Here is a 25,886-nt window from a genome sequence, read left to right on the forward strand (position 1 = left end):
AACCTTTTTTTTCCCCAGAAAAAAAAAAAAAAAAACGTTGGGTAAGGCCAGGCATGGTGGTGCACGCCTTTAATCCCAGCACTTGGGAAGCAGAGGTAGGAGGATCACCATGCATTTGAGGCCACCCTGAGACTACATAATGAATTCCAGGTCAGCCTTGACTACAGTAAAACCCTAACCCCCCCCAAAAAAAAATGTTGGGTACAGCACTAGAGTGCAGAAACAGAAGAAATGTTGGGTCTTACTGGTCAGTAAGACTGACCAAAAATGCTAGCTCCAGATTTACTGAGAGATTTGGTCTCAAGGAAACCACACACAAGAGCAATGGAGGAGAACACCTGATGTTCTACTCTGAACTCCTCGTGCAAATGCATCTGCACACACACAAAGCCATACATCACACTCACCAACTAATTACATAAATATTACATTTATCTGAATGTAGTTTGCCCACCCAGACTCACATTGAGGCTGACTCCCTCAGCACCAGAGTGGGGAGGCATGGCCTAGCAGGAGGTGGATTCATATATCTACTTGGGGAGTTATCACTCTTTCTGTGTGGACTTAGTTATCAAGAGAGTAGCTGTTACCAAGCAAAGCAAGCCCTTGCTCTTCCTCTTTTCTGTCACACCTGCAGCAGCATGAGGTTGTTACTATAAGTAGAGCAGGAGCCAGTACCATTCTCTTGGATTTAAGAACTGTGGGACACAAGGTGCTGCATGCCTCTGGAATTCATTTGCATTTACTTAAGTTGCTTTTGTCAAAAAGTGGTTGATATAGAACTGAAGAGATGGCTCAGTAGATAAAAGCACTTGCTTGAAAAGACTGAAGGCCCAGGTTCAATTCCCCAGTACCCATGTAAAGCTAGATACCCAAAGTGGCATTTACACTGAGAGGAGGCCCTGGTATACCCATATTCTCTCTGACTCCCTCTGTCTTGGTCTCCCTCTCTCTGTCAAACAAATAAATTTTTTTTTTAAAGGCGTGCACTACCACGCCTGACAATAAAAATATTTTTTCAGGGCTGGAGAAATGACTTAATGGTTAAGACACTTGTTTACAAAGCCTAAGGACCCAAGTTTAATTCCCAGGACCCATATAAACAAGATGGACATGGTGGTACATGCCTCTGGAGTCTATTTGCAGTGGCTAGAGGTCCTAGTGTACCCATTCTTTCATAACTAAATAAAATTAAAAATTAAAAAAAATAGCTGAGGGGCTAGAGAGATGGCTTAGCAGTTAAGGCACTTGCCTGTGAAGCCTAAGGACCCAGGTTTGACTCTCCAGAACCCACGCAAGCAATATGCACATGGTGATGCATGTGCACAAGGTTGCACATGCTTCACAAGATGGCGCACATGTCTGTAGTTTGATTGCACTGGCTAGAGGCCCTGGTGCATCAATTCTCTCTCTCTGTGTCTCTCATAAAATAAATAATAAAATTAAAAACAAAACAAAAAAGTATTTGAGGCATTGGAGAGATGGATTAGCTGTTAAGATACTTGCCTGTGAAGCCTTAGGACCCAATTTTGATTTCCCTAGAACCCACATAATGCCAGATGTACAAAGTGGCACATGCATCTGGAATTTGTTTGCAGTAGCTGGAAGCCCTGGTGCACCTATTCTCTCTGTCTCTCTACTCTCTATCTTTCTCTGCTTACAAATAAAATAAAAATTTTAAAGTAGGCTGGCAATTAAAAAATGGGCTATGGAAGTAAATAGAGAGTTCTCAAAAGAAGAAATACGGGTGGCATATAAACATCTAAAAAAAAAATGTTCTACGTCCCTAGTCATCAGGGACATGCGGATTAAAACTACTTTGAGATTCCATCTCACTCCTATCAGATTGGCTACCATCATAAAAACAAATGACCATAAATGCTGGCGAGGATGTGGAAATAGAGGAACACTTCTCCACTGTTGGTGGGAATGAAATCTGGTCCAACCATTGTTGAAATCAGTGTGGAGGCTTCTAAGACAGCTAAAAATTGATCTACCATATGACCCAGCTGTAACACTCCTAGGCATATATCCTAAGGACTCATCTCATTACCTTAGAAATACTTGCTAAGAGCTAGAGAGATGGCTTAGCGGTTAAGCGCTTGCCTGTGAAGCCTAAGGACCCCGGTTTGAGGCTCAGTTCCCCAGGTCCCACGTTAGCCAGATGCACAAGAGGGCGCACGCATCTGGAGTTTGTTTGCAGAGGCTGGAAGCCCTGGCGTGCCCATTATCTCTCTCTCCCTCTATCTGTCTTTCTCTGTGTGTCTGTCGCTCTCAAATAAAAAAAAAGAAAAGAAGAGAAAAAGGAATACTTTCTCAACCATGTGTATTGCTGCTCAATTCACAATTGCTGGGAAATAGAACCAGCTTAGATATCTTTCAACTGATGAGTGGATAATGAAGATATGGCACATTTATACAATGGAGTTCTACTCAGCAGTAAAGAAAAAACAAGTTATGAAATTTGCAAGAAAATGGATGTATCTGGAAAGGATTGTACTAAGTTAGGTAACCCAGGTCCAGAAACCCAAGCATCACAAGTTGTCTCTCATATGTGATTGGGTTTCTGTGCGAGAAGGAAAAAACTCAGTAGCAGAGGTCAGCAGAGCTATAAATTGAAGAGAAAAGAGGGGAAGGAGTACTTAATAAGATGGTATTATATATATGTAAGTAGAAGAATAGATTAATGGGGATGAAAAGGCCCAAAGTGAGGTCAGGGGAGGAGATCGAGTAAAGGAAAGGTGGAGGGAGGGCTAATCAAAATCTAAGAGGATATAAATAAATCATATGGAATCCTACTTTTTTGGACAATGGAACACTCAGGAGTTGTAGATTGTTGCTAGAAAATTTTTAGTGCCAGGGATGAAATACCTTCCAGTGAGTTGTTGGTCAGGGAGGTCCCTGATGCCCCCAAAACATTATAGGCCATTGCTGAAGCCCTTGGTTTCCCAGCAGGAAGAGATGGTAAGACCCTATTGCTGAAGACTCCACATACTTGGGCTGCAAGACCACTGAGAAATCCTGCTAGAACTGAGCTGAGAACCTCCTCCATGTAGACCAGCTGACAGAAAGCTGAAAGAAGCCATTCTACATGTAGCTCAATGGGAGAAAGAGATACCACCAGTGAAGATACTCAACAGTGGACACTGCAAGCCTTATATTTGGCAAGCCAGGCCAAATGAGCCAATGGGTGCAATAGTGATACATCTATCATGGTGGAAACCAACTGCCCTCCAATTGGACTGGAGGCTTGCTCCATGGGAGGGAATACATCCCTGATACTGAAAATTTAAAACAGGGGTAGCCATGAGCCCTAGGGGTGTAACGTCTGTTGCTGTCTGGCTAAATGTATATACTATGCTTATCAAACTGCCCAATAAGCACTTCTCTTGATATTCATACCCTTATATTAATGCTACTCTCATTTTTGGTAGAGAATCTTCTCTTTTCAGATGGCAGTGACCTTGGGATGACTCAGAAGGTATCATAGTGCTGGAAAGAAGTGACCAGAGTAGGCTTTATCCCAGAGATACTGGGATGGTTAAATATATGCAAATCTATAAATGTAATACATTATATAATTGGTTGAAGGACAAAAATCACATGATCATCTCATTAGATGCAGAGAAAGCGTTCTACAAAATCCAACATCCCTTCATGATAAAAGTCCTGCAGAGACTGGGAATAGAAGGAACATATCTCAATATAATAAAGGCTATTTATGACAAGCCTACAGCCAACATATTACTAAGTGGGGGAAAACTGGAAGCTTTTCCATTAAAATCAGGAATAGGACAAGGGTGTCCACTGTCCCCGCTTTTATTTAATATAGTTCTGGAAGTCTTAGCCATAGCAATAAGGCAAGAGACACACATAAAAGGGATACAAATTGGAAAGGAAGAGATCAAGATATCATTGTTTGCAGATGACATGATTCTATACATAAAGGACCCTAAAGACTCTACTAGCAAACTGCTAGAGCTGATCAAAACCTACAGCCATGTAGCAGGATACAAAATAAATACACAGAAATCAGTAGCCTTCATATATGCTAACAACAAACACACAGAGGATGAAATCAGAGAATCACTCCCATTCACAATTGCATCAAAGAAAATAAAGTTCCTTGGAATAAACCTAACCAAGGAAGTAAAGAATCTCCACAATGAGAACTTTAAAACTCTCAAGCAAGAAATTGCAGAAGACATTAGAAAGTGGAAAAACATTCCTTGTTCCTGGATTGGAAGAATCAATATTGTGAAAATGGCAATCTCACCAAAAGCAATCTACACATTTAATGCAATCCCTATCAAAATTCCAAAAGCAAAAGAAGTACGTGCTCAACCATGTTTATTGCTGCTCAATATATAATAGCTGGGAAATGTAACCAGCCTAGATGTCCCTCAACTGATGAGTGGATAATGAAGATGTGGCACATTTATACAATGGAGTTCTACTCAGTGGTAAAGAAAAATGAAGTTATGAAATTTGTAGAAAAATAGATGGATCTGTAAAGGATTATACTGAGGTAACCCAGGTCCAGAAAGCCAAACGCCACATGTTCTCTTTCATATGTGGATCCTAGCTACAGATGATTGGGCTTCTGCGTGAGAAGGAAAATACTTAGTAGCAGAGGCCAGGAAGTTAAAAAGGAGATATAAAGGGAAGAGAAATGAAGGGAGGAGGGTACTTAATAGGTTGGTATTGTATATATGTAAGTAGAATGATTGAGATGGAGAGGTAATATGATGGAGAATGGAATTTCAAAGGGGAAAGTGCAGAGGGGGGGAGGTATTACCATGGGATATTTTTTATAATCATGGAAAATGTTAATAAAAATTGTGAAAAAATAAAAAATTAAAAAATAAATGCACCCCCCCCCAAAAAAAGCATGTAAGAGCCAAAGGAAGGGTAGGACTCCTTACAACATGCTCCCTCCAGACATAAAATGGCCTTGATATCCAAGACCTCAAAGTGCCTGACACTACCTACACAAGACCATCATAAGAGGAGGGAAAGATCACGACATCAAAATAAAAGAGAGACTTATTGAGATGGGGAGCAGATATGATGGAGAATGGAATTTCAAAGGGGAAAGGGGGGAGGGTATTACCATGGGATATTTTTTAGAATCATGGAAAATGTTGTTTAAAATTGAGAAATAATAAAATAAGGGGCTGGAGAGATTGCTTAGTGGTTAAGCTCTTGCCTGTGAAGCCTAAGGATCCCAGTTCGAGGCTTGATTCCCCAGGACCCACGTTAGCCAGATGCACAAGGGGACGCATGTGTCTTGAGTTTGTGGCTGGAAGCCCTGGCACGCCCATTCTCTCTCTCTCTCTCCCTCTTTCTCTGTCTGTCACTCTCAAATAAATGAATAATAAACAAAAAAAGAAAAATAAAATAAAATAAGATTAAAAAAAGAAAGAAGCGACCAGAGTGCTCAGTAGTGCAATATCTCTATCTCACCTTCCAATGCTCAGGGTCTAATGCGGAAGAGGTGGCAGAAAGAATGTAAGAGCCAAAGGAAGGGTAGGACTCCTTACAACGTTCTCCTCCAGACATAAAATGGCCTGGATATCCATGACCTCACAGTGCCTGACAGTACCTACACAAGACCATCATAAGAGGAGGAAAAGATCATGACATCAAAATAAAAGAGAGACTGATTTAGAAGAGGAAGGGATGTGATGGAGAATGGAGTTTTCAAATGGGAAAGTGGAGGGAGGGAGGATATTACCATGTGATATTTTTATAATCATGGAAGTTGTTTTAAAAAATTGAAAAAAAATAAATAAGTAAACTTTTAAAAAGTAGGCTGGGGCTGCTGCGCTAGCTCCAGCCTCGCGCGGGCTGAGATCCTTATCCTTCGCGGGCTTAAACAAGAAGTCACTTGCTTATGCCCCTCCCCGGATGGGCTACATTTAGCTGTCGGTTATGAGGATGGGTCCATCTGAATCTTCAGTCTCCTTAGTGGGGAAGGAAACGTGACCTTCAATGGACACAAAGCAGCTGTCACCAGCTTGAAGTATGATCATCTAGGAGGCAGGCTGGCTTCTGGATCCAAGGTATGGGGGTTGGTTCTGGTGTCAGAAGAAAGGCGACTAATCAATGGGTCTTCTGACAGTGAACTGAGGGCCTGGGACATAACCTACCTGCAGGAGATTAATGACCCAGAAGAACCAGAGCCCAAGAAAATCAGACTCTTCGCCTGGAATCCATGAAGTACCTGAAGCAGAAAATGGCTCCTTTGAGTTTGATGAGACACCCCAGGATCGCATCCTTTCGTGCAGAAAAGCTGGTTCCATAATGTGTGAAGGAAGAGACAGAGTTGTGAACCTTGCCATTGACAAGACAGGAAAGATTCTTGCTTGCCATGGAACTGATTCTGTGCTAGAAGTATTTTGCATCCTTTCCAAGGAGGAAGTTCAGAAGAAAATGGATAAGAAAATGAAGAAAGCTAGAAAGAAAGCAAAATTAAGTTCTTGCAAAGGGGAGGAAGAGGAGGACTTTGAAATCACTGGGGAAATGACTCTGAAAGATGAAATCCAGCGGTTGACTAATATCAAAACTTCTGCCAAGATCAAGTCCTTTGACTTGATTCATTCACCTCAAGGAGAGTTAAGGCAGTCTTTCTGCTGCAAAACAACCAGGTGGAATTGTATTCTCTCAATGCATCCCTGCCTACTCCTCAGCCTGTCTGGATGGGCAGAATCACCATGGGTGGTCACCGCAGTGACATGCATACTTTGTCATTCAGCTCAGATAATATTGCTGTGCTTTCAGCTGCAGCTGATTCCATTAAGATATGGAACAGGTCCACACTGCAATGTATTCGCACGATGGCCTGTGAATATGCACTCTGCTCCTTCTTTGTTCGTGGTGACAGGCAGGTGGTTATAGGAACAAAGACAGGGAAACTGCAGCTTTATGACTTGGCCTCCAGAAGTCCACTGGAGACGGTGGATGCTCATAGTGGAGCTTTGTGGTCCATGTCTGTTTCTCCAGATCAGCGTGGCTTTGTGACAGGTGGTGCTGATACATCAGTGATGTTCTGGGATTTTGAGTTGGTAAAAGATGAAAGTAGTATCGAAAAGGCTGTCTGTGAGGCAGACCCGAACCTTGCAACTAGATGAAGAGGTCCTGTGTGTCAGTTGCTCTCCTAATCAAAACCTTTTGGCTGTGTCTTTGCTAGACTGTACTGTGAAACTTTTCTATGTGGACACTTTAAAGTTCTTCCTCTCATTGTATGGACACAAACTGCCTGTTATATGCATGGACATCTCTTATGATGGAATGCTAATAGACACAGGCTCTGCTGATAGGAATGTGAAAATCTGGGGTTTGGACTTTGGGGACTGTCATAGGTCTCTCTTTGCGCATGATGACAGTGTGATGTTCCTGCAGTTTGTACCTAAGTCTCACCTCTTCTTCGCTGCGGGAAAGACCAGAAGATTAAGCAGTGGGATGCAGACAAATTTGAGCACATACAGACATTGGAGGGGCACCACCAGGAAATATGGTGTCTGGCTATAAGTCCCAGTGGAGACTGTGTTGTATCATCATCCCACGACAAATCTCAGACTCTGGGAGAGAACGAGAGAGCCTCTTATTCTTGAGGAGGAAAGGGAAATGCAAAGGGAAGCAGAATATGAAGAGAGTGTAGCCAAAGAAGACCAACCAGCAGTTCCAGGGGAAACTCAAGGTGACAGTTACTTTACTGGAAAGAAAACTATTGAAACAGTCAAAGCGGCCGAGAGGATCATGAAAGCCATTGAGCTGTACCGAGAGGAAACTGTGAAAATGAAAGAACACAAAGCCATTTGTAAGGCTGCAGGAAAAGAGGTTCCTCATCCCATGAACCCCATCCTAATTGCTTATGGCAATATTTCACCTTCAACTTATGTACTAGAGACTTTCAAAGGGGTCAAGTCAAGTGAGCTGGAAGAGTCTCTCCTCGTGCAGCCTTTCTCTTATGTTCCAGACATTCTTCAGCTCTTTGATGAATTCATCCAGATGGGCTCTGATGTTGAACTTCTGTGTTGGTACCTTTTCTTCCTCCTCAGGATTCACTTTGGCCAGATCACCAGCAACCAGATGCTTGTACCAGTAATAGAAAAATTAAAGGAAACAACCATTTCAAAAGTCAGACAAGTCCAAGATGTTATTGGCTTCAACATGGCAGGTCTTGATTATCTCAAGAGGGAATGTGAGGCAAAAAGTGAAGTTATGTTCTTTGCTGATGCTACTAGCCACTTGGAAGAGAAGAAAAGGAAGAGGAGAAATAGGAAGAAGATGATCTTAACATTGACTTAAAACTGAGATGTTGTGCCTTGTTGGTCTTCTTCTGAGAGAAGCTTGTAAGCTGAGCTGTGGAGGAGCTGGCATTACCCTGAAAACACCAAGTGAAATTTCATGCTGAGGTAGCAAGCTTTGCCGGAGGGAATTCCAGCATGGCTGTATGGTCTGGCTACTTTTTTGGGGCTTGAGAGTATGAATAGTTTAAAAATCTTCTACTCTCGAGAGCTGAGGACTCTAATATTTTCCCTAATAAATTCTACCGAGGCACCACCAAAAAAAAAAAAAAAGTAGGCTGGGTGTGGGGCTGCATGCCCTTAATCCCAGCACTTGGGAGGCAGAGATAGGAAGATCGTTGTGAGTTTGAGGCCATCCTGAGGCTACATAGTGAAATCCAGATCAGCCTAGGCAAGAGTGTGACCTTACCTTGAAAAAAACAAAAATTAAAATAAAATAAATAATAAAAATTAAAAAGTAGCTGATACAAGGCTGGAGAGATGGCTTAAGGCATTTGCTATGAAGGACACAGATTTGACTCCCCAGTGCCCATGTAAGCCAGATGCACAAAGTGGCCCATGTGTCTGGAGTTCATTTGTTCATGGTCATGGTATGTCTGGCACACCCATTGTCTCTCTCTCAAATAAATAAATAAATAAATATTTTTAAAAATTAAAAAGGGGGGCTGGAGAAATGGCTTAGCGGTTAAGCGCTTGCCTGTGAAGCCTAGGGACCCCGGTTCGAGGCTTGATTCCCCAGGACCCATGTTAGCCAGATGCACAAAGGGGCGCACGCGTCTGGAGTTTGTTTTCAGCAGCTGGAGGCCCTGGCGCGCCCATTCTCTATCTATCTGCCTCTTTCTCTCTTTGTCTGTCACTCTCAAATAAATAAAATAAACCAAAAAAAAAATTAAAAAGGGGCTGGAGAGATGGCTGAACAGTTAAGGCACTTGCCTGTGAAGCCCAAGGACCTATGTTCCACTCTCCAGATCCCATGTAAGCCAAATGCACAAAATTTGAGGCAGACACTTCGAGTTAAGATGGTGGCATAGGAATCATGCCAAAGCAGCCTAGGGGAGGAAAAATCAAATTAATTAATTAATTAAAAGCAAAATACACTCTTCTACTAAAAAGTGAGGTGTATAAGAAATTATCAACTGCAGCACACACGTAGGAGAGACCCAAAGTGTCTAGAGCCCACAGAAGCAGGCAGAGGTGGCACCAGGTCAGTGTGGCCACAGCTGCAAGGCTTGGCCTGAGCCACAGGAAAATCCAGGTGAGGGGATTCTCCACTCACACTGGAACTCCCTGTAAACTCAAGAAATGTGAAGGGAGGATGGCAGGGACCAACAGTGGCTCCTGAGGAAGAGGATAGTGAGGACCAGCATGAGAACTGCAGCCACCATCCACAGCCTCCCCTCCCCCTCCACCAGTGCAAGTACCAGCAAGCAAAAGAGACCTGGGGAAGGGAGCTCACCTACACAGCACCTGGCACAGGCAATCAGAGCAGCGACACACCAACCCAGCCAGCATACCTAAGCCCACAGCACAAAGAGGGACCCAAGTAGGTGTGCAGCATAATTGAGACCAAATCCATCCCAAAAGGTAACTGGGATTACACCAGGTTAGTACCGCCAAACAAGCCTGGTATATAGGCTTGAATCAGAAGTACTAATTGCACCTTCCATGCCAGGGCAAATTATATGTTAAATCTGATGGATGCTAGGATTGGCCATTCTTAAATAAGCTATATTTGGGGCTTGTCATTTGTTGCTTCCTGATTTATAGTGCCTTTGTCTCCTCTTCTATCATTCATTGGGGAAGGGTCTCACTAGGTCACAAGCTGACCTTGGAACCCTCTACAGACCAGAAATCATAGCTCCCCAGTTGACAGGATTAAGGGTGTTGGGCAACACACATCCTTAGGGACTGTGACTTTGTTAGAGGATCTGGTTGTCATAATACCTACTCTTGCGTAAATACTCTGTGCTGTTTTTCATTGAATGTGTACATTGTTTAGTTAACTTCCAGAATTTGCCTGTATTTTATTCCACTCAGTCTACTTGAATACTCCCATAGCAGGCAAACCCACCACCTAGGGTCACTTTTGTAGATACTCTGAGAGCCTTAAGAGTCACACCTAGCACCTTATGCTCCTACCCTGAAGATATATAACATCAGATTGATTGATATATCTAATAATACTGCAGATAGTTAGAAAATCCAAACATTAAATTAATCCAAGATGCAAAAATCTACATTATAATACAAGAAACCCAAAAATTCAAGACAATATAAATTCACCAAAAAGTATTAATGCATCAGAAATTACCTCCACTGAGACTGATTTAGAGGAAATGCCTGAGAAACATTTCAAAATGTGAGGCAAGCACAAGGTCTCACATGCCCACTAGGTGGCACAAGCATCTGGAGTTCAATTGCAGTAGTTGAGGCCCTGGCAAGCCAATATTCTCTTTCTGTAAAAAAAAAAAAAAAAAAATTAAGTAGCTGATACAAAAGGGAACCAGTGGGAAGTGGGGACAAGAGAGAGTAATGGGTAGTGAATTTGAACAAAGAGGATCATGTACATGAATTAGAATATACTGAAACCTGATATTTTGTATAACTAATATATACTAATGTCTAAAATAGAGGCTGGGGAGATTATGCAGTAGGCAAGAGCACTTGGCATATGAGCAAGAGGACCTGCATTTAATCTCCAGCACTCATGTAAAAAGCTGACTGGCCTTTAACACCAGTCCTCAGGAAGCAGAGACAGGAGAATTGCTGAGACTGCTGGGCAGTGAGATTGACCAAAAATGTCAGTTTCAAGTACACTGGGAGACTTCTCCTCATGGAAGCCACACAGAATACTAAGAGGAGAACACAGATGCTCACCTCTGACCTCATGTGTACACATGGTTCATGTAATTGCACACATACATGCATACACTACCTATGCACATACACTATCAATACACATGCCACACAGACACCACAACACACACAAACCATTTTTAAATGTCTAAGAAAAAGAGAGGTTTGATAGATAGAGGCCAGACCCACCAAAGTAGTTTATGCATCTGGAGTTTTTTTTTCTTTTCCAGAAATAAGAGGTACTGGTATACCTATTCTCCTTCTCTCTCTCTCTCTCTCACGCACACACAAATATATATATATATTTTTTTAATTTTTAAAATTATTACTAGCATTTTCCATGATTATTAAAAAAATCCCATGGTAATTCCCTCCTTCCCCACCCCCCACACTTTCCCCTTTGAAATTCCATTCTCCATCATATTACCTCACCATCACAATCATTGTACTTACATATCTACAATATCAACCTATTAAGTACCTTCCTCCCTTCCTTTCTCTTCCCTTTATGTCTCCTTTTTAACTTACTGGCCTCTGCTACTAAGTATTTTCATTCTCATGCAAAACCACAGTCATCTGTATCCACATATGAGAGAGAACATGTGGCACTTGGCTTTCTGGGCCTGGGTTACCGCACTTAGTATAATCCTTTCCGGGTCCATCCGTTTTTCTGCAAATTTCATAACTTCATTTTTCTTTACTGCTGAGTAGAACTCCATTGTATAAATGTGCCATATCTTCATTATCCATTCATCAGTTGAGGGACATATAGGCTGGTTCCATTTCCCAGCTATTATAAATTGAGTAGCAATAAACATGGTTGAGCACGTATTTCTAAGGAAATGAGATGAGTCCTTTGGATATATGCCTAGGAGTGCTATAGCTGGGTCATATGGTAGATCAATCTTTAGCTGTTTTAGGAACCTCCACACTGATTTCCACAATGGCTGGATCAGATTGCATTCCCATCAGCAATGTAGAAGGGTTCCTGTTTTTCCACATCCCTGCCAACATTTATGATCATTTGTTTTCATGATGGTGGCCAATCTGACATGAGTGAGATGGAATCTCAATGTAGTTTTAATCTGCATTTCCCTGATGGCTAGTGACACGGAACATTTTTTTAGATGCTTATATGCCATTTGTATTTCTTCCTTTGAGAATGCTCTATTTAGCTCCATAGCCCATTTTTTGATGGGCTTGTTTGATTCCTTATTATTTAACTTTTTGAGTTCTTTGTATATCTTAGATATTAATCCTCTATCAGATATATAGCTGGCGAAGATTTTTTCCCATTCTGTAGGTTGCCTCTTTGCTTTTTTCACTGTGTCCTTTGCAGAGCAAAATCTTTGTAATTTCATGAGGTCCCAGTGATTAATCTGTGGTTTTATTGCCTGAGCAATTGGGGTTGTATTCAGAAAGTCTTTGCCAAGACCAATATGTTGAAGGGTTTCCCCTACTTTTTCCTCTAGCAGTTTCAGAGTTTCAGGTCTGATGTTAAAGTCTTTAATCCATTTGGACTTAATTCTTGTGCATGGCGAGAGAGAAGAATCTGTTTTCATCCTTCTACAGATATATATCCAGTTTTCCCAACACCATTTGCTGAAGAGGCTGTCTTTTCTCCAATGAGTATTTTGGGCATTTTTATCGAATATCAGGTGGCTATAGCTACTTGGGCTTACATCTGGGTCCTCTATTCTGTTCCACTGATCTACATGTCTGTTTTTGTGCTAGTACCATGCTGTTTTTGTTACTATGGCTCTGTAGTATAGGTTAAAATCAGGTATGGTGATACCACCAGCCTTATTTTTGTTGCTCAGTATTATTTTAGATATTCAAGGTTTTTTGTGATTCCAAATGAATTTTCAGATTGTTTTTTCTATTTCCATGAAGAATGCTTTTGGAATTTTGATAGGGATTGCATTAAATGTCTAGATTGCTTTTGGTAAGATTGCCATTTTCACAATATGGATTCTTCCAATCCAGGAACAGGGGATGTTTTTCCATTTTCGAGTGTCTTCTGCAATTTCTCGATTGAGTGTTTTAAAGTTCTCATTGTAGAGATTCTTTACTTCCTTGGTTAGGTTTATTCCAAGGAACTTTATTTTCTTTGATGCAATTGTGAATGGGAGTGATTCTCTGATTTCATCCTCTATGTGTTTGTTGTTAGCATATATGAAGGCTACTGATTTCTGTGTATTTATTTTGTATCCTGCTACATGGCTGTAGGTTTTGATCAGCTCTAACAGTTTGCTAGTAGAGTCTTTAGGGTCCTTTATGTATAGAATCATGTCATCTGCAAACAATGATAACTTGATCTCTTCCTTTCCAATTTGTATCCCTTTTATGTGTGTCTCTTGCCTTATTGCTATGGCTCAGACTTCCAGAACTATATTAAATAAAAGTGGGGACAGTGGACACCCTTGTCTTGTTCCTGATTTTAGTGGAAAAGATTCCAGTTTTTCCCCATTTAGTAATATGTTGGCTGTAGGCTTGTCATAAATAGCTTTTATTATATTGAGATATATTCCTTCTATTTCCAGTCTCTGTAGGACTTTTATCATGAAGGGATGTTGGATTTTGTCAAATACTTTCTCTGCATCCAATGAGATGATCATGTGATTTTTGCCCTTCAACCCATTTATATAATGTATTACATTTATAGATTTGCGTATATTGAACCATCCCTGCATCTCTGGGATAAAGCCTACCTGGTCAGGGTGAATGATCTTTTTGATATACTCTTGTATTCTGTTTGCCAATATTTTGTTGAGAATTTTTGCATCTATGTTCATGAGGGAGATTAGTCTGTAATTTTGTTTTTTTGTTCTATCTTTGCCTGGTTTTGGTATCAGCGTGATACTGGTCTCATAGAAGGAGTTTGGTAGAATTCCTTCTTTTTCTATTTCCTGGAAAAGCTTAAGAAGCAATGGTGTTAGCTCTTCCTTAATGGTCTGGTAAAATTCAGCAGTGAATCCATCTGGGCCTGGGCTTTTTTTAGTTGGGAGATTATTGATAACTGTTCAGATCTCCATGCTTGTTATAGGTCTATTTAAGTGATTAATCTCATTTTGATTTAATTTAGGTAGGTCATATAAATCCAGGAAATCATCCATTTCTTTCAGATTTTCATACTTTGTGGAGTATATGCTTTTATAGTATGTCCCTATGATTTTTTGAATTTCTCTGGAATCTGTTGTGATGTTACCTTGTTCATCTCTAATTTTATTAATTTGTGTCTCTTCTCTCTTTCTTTTGGTCAGATTGGCTAAGGGTTTATCAATCTTGTTTATCCTTTCAAAGAGCCAACTCTTTGTTTCATTAATTCTTTGGATTTTTTTTTGTTTCTATTTCATTAATTTCTGCCCTAATCTTTATTATTTCTTCCCGCCTACTGATTTTTGGTTTGCCTTGTTCTTCTTTTTCCAAGGCTTTAAGGCGAAGTATTAGGTCATTTACCTGTGACCTTTCTAATTTCTTAATATAGGCTCTTAAGGCTATAAATTTACCTCTTAGAACTGCCTTCATTGTGTCCCAGAGATTTTGATATGTTGCGTTCTCATTATCATTTGACTCTATGAATTTTTTGATTTCTGTCTTGATTTCTTCATTGACCCATTTGTCATTTAGTAATGTATTGTTTAGTTTCCATGATTTTGTGTATGCTCTATAACCTTTCTTGCTACTGATTTGTAGTTTAATTCCATTGTGGTCAGATAGAATGCAAGGAATTATTTCAATTTTCCTGAATTTGTGAAGATTTGCTTTGTGTCCTAATATATGGTCTATTTTAGAGAATGTTCCATGTGCTGCTAAAAAGAATGTACATTCTGCAGCCTTTGGATGAAATGTCCTGTATATATCTGTTAGGTCCATTCCTTCTTTGACCTCATTTAGTCCATATGCCTCTCTGTTTATTTTTTCCTGGGATGATCTGTCAATTGATGAGAGTGGGGTGTTAAAGTCACCCACCACCACTCTGTTTGGTGTTATCTGTGACCTTAATTCTAATAGTGTTTGTTTGCTGAATTTGGGAACCCCCATGTTACGTGCATATATGTTTAGGATTGTAATGTCCTCCTGTTGGAGTGTGCCCTTAATCAATATAAAGTGACCTTCCTTATCTTTCTTGACTAACATTGGACTAAAGTCTACCTTGTCCGATATTAGGATAGCAACCCCTGCTTGTTTCCTAGGCCCATTTGCTTGAAACACCGTCTTCCAACCTTTCACCCTAAGATAATGTCTATCCCTTGTAGAAAGGTGAGTTTCTTGGAGACAACAAACTGTAGGATCCTGCTTTTTAACCCAGTCTGCAAACCTATGCCTTTTCGTTGGGGCATTGAGGCCGTTGATATTAAGAGATATTATTGAAAGGTGTGTATTTATATTTGCCATTTTGTGTGTGTGTGTGTGGTTCCGGTTCTACCTGTGCTCTCTTAACAAGTATTTGAGTATTGCTTGTTTTTTCTAGGTTCCTTATATGTGTGCTTTTCCTTTTCTTCAGCATGGAGGATTCTATCAGGTATTTTCTGTAGAGCTGGTTTTGTCTTCAAATACTCCTTTAACCTGCTTTTGTCATGGAATGTCCTTATTTCTCCGTCTATTTGAATGGATAACTTTGCAGAATAAAGTAACCTTGGTTGACAGTTGTTATCTTTCAGAACTTGGAATATATCACTCCAAGCCCTTCTGGCTTTTAAAGTTTGTGTTGAATAATCTGCTGTAATCCTGATGGGCTTACTTTTGTAGGTAACTTGATTTTTCTGTCTAACTGCTTTCAATATTTTTTCTTTGGTGTGTGTGTTTGGAAGTTTGATTATAATATGGCGAGGAGAGGTTCTCTCCAGGTTTTGTCTGGATGGGGTTCTAAAGGCTTCCTGTATTTGTATTGGCACCTCTTTCCCAATTTGGGGGAAATTTTCTTCTGTGATTTTGTTGAAGATACCTACTATGCCTTTGGAGTGAAATTCTTCTCCTTCTACTATGCCCTGAATTCTAATATTTGATCTTTTCATAGTGTTCCGAATATCTTGAAATTCCCACTCATACTTTTCTATAAGTTTGTCTTTCTCTTTGTTGGCCTATAGTAGATCTGCCACCTGGTCTTCTAGCTTAGATATTCTGTCCTCTCCTTCATCTATTCTACTGGTGAGATTTTCTACAGAGTTTTTTATTTCATTAACTGTGTTCTTCATTGCTAGTAATTCTGACTGGTTTTTCTTTATTATTTCTATTTCCTTATTTATGTATTGTATTGCCTTCTTTATTTCATGAAATTGGTGTCCTGAATCTTCTTTGATTCCTTTGATTTCCTCTTTAAGTTCCTCTTTGACTCCTTTGATTTGTTCTCTGACTTCTTTGAACATATTTACAATCATTCTTTTGAAATCTTTCTCAGGCATTTCCTCTAACTCGTTCTCACTGCAGGTCATTTCTGATGCATTAATACTTTTAGGTGGATTTATATCATCTTGCTTTTTAGTGTTTCTTGTGTTATTATGTATATATTTTTGCATCTTGGATTAAGTTAATGCTTGGATTTTCTATCTAGCTGGGTATTCTAAGCTGTATCAATTGATTTGATGTTATATATTTTCAGGGTAGGAGCTTAAGGTGTTAGATGTGGCTCTTAAGACTCTGAGAGTATCTACAAAGGTGCTCCTAGGGGTTGAGTTTCCCTGCTATGGGGGTATTCAAGTAGGCTGAGTGGAATAAAATACAGGTAGATTCTGAAAGTTAACTAAACTCTGTACCCATTCAGTCAAAAACAGCCCCAAGTATGTATGCCAGAGTAGTTATTATAACAACCAGATCCTCTATCAACATAGAGGTTAAGATTTCTGGTCTGTTGAGGGATCCAAGTCAGCTTGTGACCAAGTGAGACCCTTCCCTGGTGCAAACCCAGTTACCTTTGGATGAGTTTGGTCTCAGTCAAGTTGCTGCCTGGGTCGTCGGGCTGCTGTTCTGATTTCTGGAGCTGGGCACTGGCTTTTCCTGTGGGGCAAACCAAGCCTGGCAAGTGTGGCCCTGCAGATCAACACCCCCGCTTCTGGAACTGCTGCTGTGAAAGCTGCCTCTGCTGTGTCTGTCTGCAGCTGAAGCTGCTGCTGAGTCTGCTGTTGTTGCTGCTCCTTGGTCTGCTGCTGCTGGGTCTGCTGCTGCTGGGGCCGCTGTTACTGGTGCCAGAGTCACTGATGTTGCTCCCGGACTCTTCCTGCTTGTCTCACTGTCGGCTCAAATTGGTGTGGCCGGGTCCTTGGCCGCTGCTCTGTTCGCTGGAGCTGGGCTCAGGCGGTGGGGGAGGGGAGGGAGCCGCAGCTGCTCTCGTTCTCTCACTGTTCCACTTGTTCTTCTACCTCGCGGTCTGCTCCTCTGCTGCTCGCTGCCGCTCTCCCTTCACGTTTCCTGAGTTGCGGAGAGCGTTGGTGTGAGGGGAAAATCCCGCACCTGGCTTTTCCTGCGGCTGGAGCCGAGCCTGGCGGCTTTCTGGTGCCCCGCCGCTGCAGCGGTTGGCGGAGCTGCTGGGGCCACTTTTGCCGGCCTGTGCGGGCTCTGGATGCTCTGGATCTCTCCTACTTCTCTGCTGCTGCTTCAATTTCCTATACACCTCACTTTTTAGTAAAAGTGTGTATTTTGCTGAGTTTTTTTGGTCTCCCCCGCCCCCAGGCTGCTTTGGCGTGGTACCTACGCCGCCATCTTAACCAGAAGTCCTTTTTTTTTTTTTTTAAAGCAAAAACAATCTGGGCTGGAGAGATTGCTCAGTGGCTAAGGCATTTGCCTGGAAAGCCTAACTACCTGGGTTCAGTTCCCAAGTATCCATGTAAAGCCAGATGCACAAGGTGGCACATGAGTCTGGAGTTTGTTTGCAATGCCTAGAGGCCCTAGCTCCCTCCCTCTCTCTCTTTCTCTCATAAATAAGTAAACAAAATATTTTACAAAGAAGCAATTTGCCAGGCATGGTGGTGCATGCCTTTCATTCCAGCACTCGGTAGGCAGAGATAGGAGGATCACCATGAGTTTGAGGCCAGCCTGAGACCGCATAGTGAATTCCATGTCAGCCTGGGCTAGAGTGAGACCCTACCTTGAAAAACCAAAAGCAAACCAAAACAGCACAATCTACTGGAGACAAAGCAATTCAGAGTCTCATAGCCAAAAAATTGCTACCATAGATCCACCATTGCTCTGCATCTCAGGCAAGGGAAGAGGAAGACAAACAGCTCAAGGCTTATAGCTGCCTACTCTTCAAGGAGCTTCCTTAGGGGTGGGGGTCTCACTTCCAATGTGCTATTACCTCTCATTAACTAAAATTGTCATCTTGCTTTACCAAGAAAAGGGATTTTATTGGATATAGTGCCAAGCCCAATAGGATAGCATTCTTTGCTGAGGGGATGGAAAGAAAGAAGTGGGCTATTGTATAGGTATCCCATAGCTTCAAGTCCCCTTGCCCACATTTCCATTGACTTCAGTCTTTGTGTTACTGATTACAAGCATTGATGATGTGAGTTAGAGATCCTATCGAGGTACTCAGTTCACCCCACTTCCTTGACCCTGGGATAACTCTACCCTAACCCCAGGGTTCTAGCAGATGGGCTCTGTTCCAGAACCACTGCAGGAAGAGGCACAAGGATCTCCAGTTCCCCATTCATGAGACCATTGTCAATACATGCAGTGCTCCCCATGTCCCCTGCGTAATGACTTGAGGTCCTTGAGCTTGACCAAGACCCAAGGTTTTATCACAAATTCAGAGTTCCCTGGTGGCTACAGTCCTTTGGTTTCAATGACTGAGGCTGGCCCAAAATGAAGGATTTATTAGTGCTGTTGAGTCCTTGCCCTGCCTTCTGGGAGAGAAAAAAAGAGCCTCTGCAACTTGGATCCATAACTCTCCCCTGGCTGGTCAGAGCCAGAAGACTAGGGCTCAGTGCTCGGCCCCCTTTGACTCCACCCCATCCTCAGGCTGTCTCCTCTTTGTTGTCAAGCTTGATAACAAGTGTTCTTGTGGCTGCCAGACCAGCATTAACAGGTTGTCCATTCCCAGAGTCAAGGACCCACACACAGGCCCAGGACTCACCAGCACCCATCACTTCCCTCTTGGCCTTGCATCTCAGCATCTTCCTGTTCAACCTGGCCCTGGCTGACTTGCCTTGCCTAGAGCTCAATGGTATCAGAGCTTCAACTGAAGGATCTGGGATAGGACCTTATTGAAAAGACTTTATCACACATTTCAACACATATATAACTAATACATAGTTATCCAAGTCCTTGGAAGCCAGAGTTGTTGTCAGTACCATCCTTCAGTCATCTAACCTACTGCCCAGGCTGAGCTTACTATCTTCCAACTCATCTGCCAGAAGACCTGAATATCTGTTGAGAAAAAGTAGCTAGGCCAGGTGTGGTGGCACACACCTTTATTCCCAACACTTGGGAGGCTAAGGTAGGAGGATCACCTTGAGTTCCAGGCCAGACTGAGACTACATACAGTCAGGTCGGCCTGGATGAGAACGAGACCCTACCTCGAAAAAAAAAAAAAAAAGTGTGGGTAATCAGTAGCAGGGTTGGGCCCTGGCTGGGGTGCCTTCTGGTGTGAAGGCTGGTAGTCAGAGTGTTAGCAGGTCCAAGCACATCTGCCCTCCACTTTAAAAAAGCCATTACTAGGGCTGGAGAGATGTCTTAGTGGTTACGGTGCTTGCCTGCAAAGCCAAAGGGCCCAGGTTCAATTCCCCAGTAACCACTTAAAGTCAGATGTCCAAGGTGGTTCATGTGTCGAGTTCATTTGCAGCAGTGCCCCCTCTCTTTTCTCTCTCTCTCCCTATTTCTCTTTTGTCAAATATTTTTGATTATATTTTATTTTTATTTATTTGAGAGAGAGGGAAGAAGAGGAATAGAGAGAGAGAATGGGCATGTTAGGGCTTTTAGCCACTGCAAACAAATTCCAGACATATGTGCCACCTTGTGCATCTGGCTTATGTGGGTTCTGGGGAGTTGAACCTGGGTCCTTTGGCTTTGCAGGCAAAGGAAAAGGACAACCTTGGCTGTTATCCTTAGGTACACTTGTTTTTTCCTGTTTTTTCAAAGTAGGGTTTCACCTGGAACTCACTATGTAGTCTCAGGGTGGCCTTGAACCCACGGTGATCCTCCTACCTCTGCCTCCCGAGTGCTGGGATTAAAGGCATGCACCACCTTGCCTACCTATCAGGTACACTTAAAAAAATTTTTATTTATTTATTCATTTGATAGACAAAGAGGGAGAGAGAGACACACACACAGAGAGAGGGAAAGAAAATGGGTGCTCCAGGGCCTCCAGCCACTGCAAACAAACTCTAGACGCATACAGCCCCTTGTGCACCCCTTTGTACATCTGGCTTACGTGGGTCCTAGGTAATAGAACCTGGGTCCTTTGGCTTTGCAGACAAATGCCTTAACTGCTAAGCCGTCCCTCCAGCCCTCAGGTACACTTTTTAAAAGGTAGGATCTCTCTTGGGTTGAAGAGATTGCTCAGTGGTTAAGGAACTTGCTTGCAAAGCCCTAACAACCAGGTTCAATTCCCCAGTACCCACGTAAAGCCAGATACACAAAGTATCACATGTGTCTGGAGTTTGCATGCAGAGGCTAGAGGCCCTGGTGCAACTAAGTCTCTCTGCCTGTCTGTTTCTCTTTACCTCTCTGTGGTCACAAATACATACATACATACATACATACATACATACATACATATATATATATATATATATATATATATATATATATATATATATATATATTGTTTTTTAGAAAAGAATGGGACCTGGAGAGATGGCTTAGCAGTTAAGATGCTTGCCTACAAAGCCTAAGGACTCATGTTCGACTCTCCAGGTCCCACATAAGCCAGATACACAGTGATGCAATTGCTCAAGGTTGCACATGAACAAAAGGGGGTGTACCCATCTGGAGTTCAATAACAGTGGCTACAGGCCCTGGCATGCCAATTCTCTCTCTCTCTCTCTCCTATTAAAAAAAAAAAAAAAAGTATAGGATCTCTTTTTGACCTGGTACTCACCAATTAGAGTAGACTGCCCAGCAAATTCCAGGGGTCCTCTTGTCTCCACCTCCCCTCCCCTGGGAATATAAGTGCATGCGCCACTCTGGGATGGTTTTTTCCACATTCTGAGGATCAAACTCATGCTTGCAAGGCAAGTACTTTATCTACTGACCTATTGCCCCAAACCCTAGATCTGTAATTCTTTTAGACAAATATATTGCTTTCCTGTCAGTCCAACCTCATAGCAGTTTACATGCTTTATGTTAGTTGGTGCATAGGACTAGAATAAGGAGGGCATTTCAAGGTTCTGATGTTATCTGAAGACCACTAAATGTTCTCGGTTCTAAAGAAAGATCTAATCTAAAGAAAGATTATTTAAGCTGCCAGGTGTGGTGGCACATGCCTTTAATTAATCCTAGCATTCGGAGGTAGAGGTAGGAGGATCCCTGTGAGTTTGAGGCCAGAGTGGATCAGTTAACATCTTAATGAAAGAAGAGGAAACAAAAGCAACTTTGCCAACAGCAAAGGTTTGGTCAGAGTTACAGGAGGACCCCAGAGGGAAGCTGAGCTGGACACCTGGGCACTGGGCAGCTGAGCTTCCAGAGTACTAGCCTCAACCTCTGCTGGCAGCACTTAGGCATGGAGAAGCCTTCACCCCGTGAGCCCCTCTTTGTACTTGGCACTGGGTGCCTAAGACATTCCCTTCCTGTTCTGATGAGCACCAAGGTGACCTTTTAACAAGGGAAAAAGGACAATAAATGACTAGTGTTATGCTGCTGGGACAAGTCGTGCCTGATAGCAGAAGTGGACAGAGATGCTTTTCAAGGACAAAGGTTTGTGGAGGGGAGCATTTGTGACAAGAAGTGTATCACAAACAGAGGGAACCGGCCCTGAAGGGACAATTGCATGTTCAAGAAAGAGAAGGCAGGCTGGAGAGATGGCTCAGCAGTTGAGGCACTTGCCTGCAAAGCCTAACAACATGGGTTGGATTCCCCAGTACCCATGTAAAGCCAGATGCACAGTGGCACATGTGTCTGGAGTTCATTTGCAGTGGCTTGAGGCCCTGGCACACCCAATCTGTGTGTGTGTGTGTGTGTGTGTGTGTTCTCTCTGACTCTCTCTGCTTCCAAATGAATAAATAAACTCTCTCTCAAATAAATAAAAATACTTTTAAAGGGCTGGAGGGATGGCTCTTGCCTGCAAAGCCTAAGGTCCCAGGTTCCATTCCCCAGTACCCATGTGAGCCAGATACACAAGGTGGTGCATGTGTCTTGAGTTTGTTTGCAGTGGCTGGAGGCCCTGGTGCGCCCATTCTCTCTCAACTTCTTTCTCTCTCTCTCTCAAATAAATATATCTAAAAATATACATGTATATTTTTAAAAAGATGGGCTAGAGAGATGGCTCAGTAGTTAAGGTACTTGCCTGCAAAGCCTACCAACCTCAGTTTGATTCCCCAGTACCCATGCATCTAGAGCTTATTTGCAGTGGCTGGAGGCCCTGGCATGCCCATTGTCTTTCCATTCTATCTCTCTTTTTTTTCTTTCATATTTTTATTTATTTATTTATTATTATTATTGGTTTTTCAAGGTAGGGTCTCGCTGTAGCCCAGGCTGACCTGGAATTCACAGTGTCTCAGGGTGGCCTCGAACTCCTGGAGATCCTCCTACATCTGCCTCCTGAATGCTGGGATCAAAGGCATGTGCCACCACCACCTGGCTTCTTTTTATTTGTAAGCATAGACAGAGAGGAGAGCCAGGTGTGGTGGTGCATGCCTTTAACCCCAGCACTCAGGAGGCAGATGTAAGAGGATCTCCAGGAGTTCGAGGCCACCCTGAGACAACACTGTGAATTCCAGTTCAGCCTGGGCTAGAGCGAGACCCACCTCAAAAAACAAAAGCAAAACCCTATTTATATATATAAAGGCCAGGCATGGGGGCACATACCTTTATCTTAGCACTCAGAAGGCAGAGGTAGGAGGATCACTGTGAGTTTGAGGCCACCCTGAGAATACATCATGAATTCCAGGCCACCTGGGCTACAGGACGATCTGATCTCAAAAAAAAAAAAAAAGAAGAAGAAAGAAAGAGAGAGAGAGAGAGAGAAAGGAAGGAAGGAAGGGAGGGAGGAAGAAAGAAAGAAAGAAAAACAAAGTAGTGCAAAAAAAGAAACTTTCTTTAGAAACTATTTTTCTGGGAAACTTCTTCTGTGGAAACTCAGTTGTTCTAAGTTTTAAAATTTATTTATTTATTTATTCATTTATTTATTGAAAGTAGAGAGGATATGGGTGCACCAGGGCCTTGATCCACTGCAAAAAAAAAAAAAAAAAAAAAATTCAGGTGCATGTTCCACTTTGTGCATATGGCTTACATCAGTACTAAGGACTTGAACCTGGGCTATCAGGCTTTGTAAGCAAGCACCTTTAACTGTGAGCTATTTCTCTAGCTCCTGCTCTAAGTTGTTTTTGGTGCATCCTTTCTGGAAGATAGTTTGAGGAAAGCAGGATCCGTTAAGAGGAGGTGGCTGGCTGGGGTAATACCATTACTAATTTTCAATTTCCTAGAGAAGTAACTGATTTTAGGAATTTATGGATACAGAGGGACAGAGAAGCAGGCATGTTCATAGCCCCACAGGGGTCAATCCACATTCTCATCTCCTTACACAGTGTCATTTTAATAGCTGCATCACATGGCCTGTGTGGCATGGACAGATTGTGCTTGACCCCTTGGGTCCCTTACTTCTGGGCTATTCCCGTTTCATGGCTGCTCAGACCTTTTCCCCACGCACTTACACTTTTTGCATTCTGGATGGCTTCCTTAGGTTCCCAGAAGTATAAATTAAATTAAAAGGTCAAGAAAACAAGGTTCTTGAAACCTATTTGCTAAATTGCTTTCGGGAAAAGCTCAGCAGCATCTGTCCCAGCAATCTTCTCAATATTGTGCTGGCAGCACAGAATTCCTCGTTTTCTTTCTCTTTCAAAACTTTTCGGGGGAAAAAAAAAAAAAAAACAACTTTTCGAAATTTAGCTTGAAAGCCTGTTGCTTTTTAAAACATTAACACCTGTCACACACAGGTCATGCCATCATTTGGATCTGAAATGTTCCCCCAAAGGCTCAGCCCAGTGCAGTGTTCAGAGGTGGGGCTTTGGGATGGGTTTCTAATTCAATGGCATTGTTGGAAGGGAACTGAAACTAGGAGGTGGGCTGGAGGAAACAGGTGACTGAAGGGCTGCTTTGAAGGAGACATCCTATACCCAACCCCTTCCTATGTCTTCTTTCTGTGTGTCTTTCCTGGCTACCACAAAGTGAACCACTTTCCTTTGCTCTGTCATGTTTCTGCCTTGTCATGGGCCTAAAACAATGGAGTCAGATATCTGTGGACTGAAACCTCTCAAACCATGAGCCAAATAAAGCTTTCCTCCATTAAACTGTTTTTCTCAGATATTTGTCAGATCACAGACTCCAAAATGTCCTAAGGGGCAAATGGTCTAGTGGCAGAGGCTTGTACTTGCTACTCAGGAGACTAAGGCAAGAGAATCACAAGTTCAAGGCCACCATGGACAACTTAGTCAGACCTTTCCCCAAAATAAAAGCAAAAAAGACCAACAGGCCTGGTGGCACACACCTTTAATACCAGCACTCTGGAGGCAGAGGCAGGAGGATCACCACCATGTGTTCAAGGCCAGCCTGGGACTACAGGGTAAGTTCCAGGTCAGCCTGGGCTACAGTGAGACCCTACCACAAATAAAATAAAAATAAAATAGGGCTGGAGAGTTGGCTTAGAAGTTAAGGTGCTTCATGCATCTGGAATTTGTTTGCAATGGCTGAAGGCCCTGGCACGCCCATTCTCTCTCTCTCACTTTCTCTCCCTCTCTCAGCCTCTTCCTATCTCTCTCAAATAAATAAAATAAAATAATTTTTTATAAAAGAGAGAGGGAGGGCTGGAGAGATGGCTCAGCGGTTAAGTGCTTGCCTGTGAAGCCTAAGGACCCCAGTTTGAGGCTCAGTTCCCCAGGACCCACATTAGCCAAATGCACAAGGGGGTGCACGCATCTGGAGTTCCTTTGCAGGGGCTGGAGGCCCTGGCGCGCCCATTTTCTCTCTCTCCCTCTTTCTCTCTGTCTGTCACTCTCAAATAAATAAATTAAAAAAACTAAAAAAGAGAGAGAGAAATTTGAGACTGGAGAGATGATTTAGTGTTTAAGGCGCTCTCCACAAGCCAGACACACAAGGTGGTGCATGCTTCTGGGGTGGCTAGAGGCCCTGGAGCACCCATTCCTTCTCTCTCTCTGCTTCTTTCCCTCTCTCTCTCTCTAAGAAATAAAATATTTTTAAAAGAGACAAAAAAAAAAAAAAGAAGTTAAGGTGTTTGCCTGCAAAGTCAAAGGATCCCAGTTCGATTCTCCAAGACCCACGTAAGCCAGATGCACAAGGGGGTGCATGCATCTGGAGTTCATTTGCAATGGCTGGAGGCCCTGGCGTGCCCATTCTCTCTCTCATACTCTGTACCTGTTTCTCTCTCAAATAAATAAATAAAATATATTTTTTAAAAAATTAAATAAGATAAAATAAGGGCTAGAGAGATTTCTTAGTGGTTAGGGCGCTTGCCTGCATAGCCAAAGGACCTCTGTTCAATTCCCCAGGACCCATGTAAGCCAGATGCACAAGGTAGCACACAGGTTTGGAGTTAGTTTGCAGTGGCTG

At 42.4% G+C, this 25,886-nt stretch overlaps 2 protein-coding genes across 2 annotated transcripts in view; both read left to right on the forward strand.

Annotated features, from left to right (window-relative positions):
• Positions 1-25,886, forward strand: part of Cfap99 (cilia and flagella associated protein 99) — a 93,081-nt gene that overhangs the window by 17,957 nt on the left and 49,238 nt on the right. The window lies entirely within an intron of this gene.
• Positions 7,499-8,389, forward strand: LOC123464462 (WD repeat-containing protein 3-like). The gene has a single exon (XM_045161732.1). It carries the CDS (start codon positions 7,630-7,632, stop codon positions 8,311-8,313), a length of 684 nt encoding a protein of 227 aa, XP_045017667.1. The 5' UTR covers positions 7,499-7,629; the 3' UTR covers positions 8,314-8,389.

The sequence above is a fragment of the Jaculus jaculus genome, chromosome 11, assembly GCF_020740685.1.
Source record: "Jaculus jaculus isolate mJacJac1 chromosome 11, mJacJac1.mat.Y.cur, whole genome shotgun sequence".
Lineage (NCBI taxonomy): Eukaryota > Metazoa > Chordata > Mammalia > Rodentia > Dipodidae > Jaculus > Jaculus jaculus.